The sequence below is a fragment of the Nansenia antarctica genome (genome assembly GCF_963989245.1).
Source record: "Nansenia antarctica genome assembly, chromosome: 6".
Taxonomy (NCBI): Eukaryota; Metazoa; Chordata; class Actinopteri; order Argentiniformes; family Microstomatidae; genus Nansenia; species Nansenia antarctica.
The window spans coordinates 49,392,777-49,394,882 of NC_137676.1; the positions used below are offsets into that span (position 1 = coordinate 49,392,777).

General features: G+C 44.1%; 1 protein-coding gene across 1 annotated transcript; it reads left to right on the forward strand.

Annotated features, from left to right (window-relative positions):
- Window positions 1-217: 217 nt before the first annotated feature.
- On the forward strand, window positions 218-2,106 carry hoxc8a (homeobox C8a; the record flags this gene model as incomplete). Its single annotated transcript, XM_080533855.1, has 2 exons — window positions 218-653; window positions 1,784-2,106. 2 exons carry the CDS (start codon window positions 218-220, stop codon window positions 2,104-2,106), a joined length of 759 nt encoding a protein of 252 aa, XP_080389981.1.

The window sequence follows — 2,106 nt, forward strand, 5'->3', positions numbered from 1 at the left end:
AAGGGAAAAGTCTGAAGATATTGAGAAAGACTGGATGAGAAGAGTGCTGGAGCGAAAAAGAGCTGCCTGAGATTGTCCAAAGGGGCAGCGTTTCTCCATCTAGTTCCGGTTTGTCTGTCTGTGCTGTGTGCGAGCTGGGACCTTAACAAAAGGCTGCTACTATCCAAAAGGGATATATTCTACAAAGAGAAACCTGTCTGTTTAATGCAAACTAAACATGAGCTCCTATTTTGTTAACCCTCTTTTCTCCAAGTACAAAGGCAGCGAATCATTGGAGCCAACTTACTACGATTGCAGGTTTCCACAAAGCGTTGCCCGTAGCCACACGCTGGTGTACGGACCCGGAGCAGCTGCACCGGGCTTTCAACACCCGTCCCATCATGTACAGGACTTTTTCCACCACGGGACGACGGGGATCACCAACCCTGGATACCAGCAGAACCCCTGTGCTTTGGCTTGCCATGGAGACGCAACGAAATTTTATGGATATGAAGCCCTTCCGAGGCAAGCGCTTTATGGTACCCAGCAAGAGGCAAGCCTCGCGCAATACCCAGACTGTAAATCCTCCAACAGCTCTAACCCCGGAGAAGGACAAGGCCACTTAAATCAAAACTCCTCTCCCAGTCTTATGTTTCCTTGGATGAGACCCCACGGTTAGAATTATTTTGTGTTATTTTCTCGTGTGTGTGTGTGAGTGTGTGTGTGTGTGTGTGTGTGTGTGTGTGTGTGTGTGTGTGTGTGTGTGTGCGTGCGTGCGTGCGTGCGTGTGTGTGTGTGTGTGTGTGTGTGTGTGTGTGTGTGTGTGTGTGTGTGTGTGTGTGTGTAATAGAGTGAGAAAGCAAAGCTAAATAAATGTGACTGAGCCTTTATCCATTGCATTTGACTACAGATTAGATATTTCACTATATTGGTCGGATACCACTACGGCACAAAACAGCTTCTTAAAACCAATGTTCTATGTAATGATTCGCTAGTCACGGAAATGTTTAATTTGACAGTGCTTTGGTTCCTAATGAATTTATGTTGGTTAACGTAGAGGTCAAAACCTTGCATAAAAGCCGCAATACGTGTCCCTCTCCACTGCCATCCTAAAAAAACAGGTCTAGTAACTTTATTGTTGTTATGTAGGCACAGGCCTTAGGATTTTATGACCTAAATAGGCCTGGTTAACAATAAATGACCATAGTACTCTCACTTGCTGCATGGATATGGATCCCTTAACAGTATTTCTTGTTATGAGACCTTATTTGATGATTACGTATAGATGTTTGAGACCTAAGCTGAGACACAGTCAGTAATGTGTGTGTGTGTGTGTGTGTGTGTGTGTGTGTGTGTGTGTGTGTGTGTGTGTGTGTGTGTGTGTGTGTGTGTTATTGACTTATTAACTTATTTACCATCTGTATCAAGCCACAGAAATATATAAGCCTCCCACATAAAATAACATGGGATGCCTTTGTTGTTGTAACCCTTATGTCACCATTAAAAATAGTTGCGTGTAGATTAGCATGTTTCACTTAGTGGACGCATATGCCTACCTATTCTGTATGAGACTAAATCATGCGAAATAAAGGTAATCTATTTATCAATATGCCATCCTATTTTGGAGCATTAGTTTGCTGACTGAATTGTCTGGATTCCAGGTTGTGCAAATAAAACTATCTTGTAAACACACACAACACATACTGACAGGGATTATTGGTCCTTAAAATCCATGTTGGCTTTATATCAGAATCGTTTGAAGGATATTATAACCTGTAAGCTAACCTAAAAAATTTCATTTAAGCTCCAGGGAGACGGAATGGAAGGCAAACCTACAGTCGCTACCAAACTCTTGAGTTGGAGAAGGAGTTTCTCTTCAACCCTTACCTTACACGCAAGCGACGGATCGAGGTGTCCCATGCCCTGAGTCTGACTGAAAGGCAGGTAAAGATCTGGTTTCAAAATCGGCGAATGAAGTGGAAAAAAGAAAACAACAAAGACAAGTTTCCGGGGCAGAGAGGGGAGGCCGAGGCCGAGGAGGAGGGCATCGAGGAGGGCAACGAGGACGGTGAAGGGGAGGAAGGCGAAGAGAAAGAAGCGGAAGAGAAAGAGGAGACTAAGGAGTGA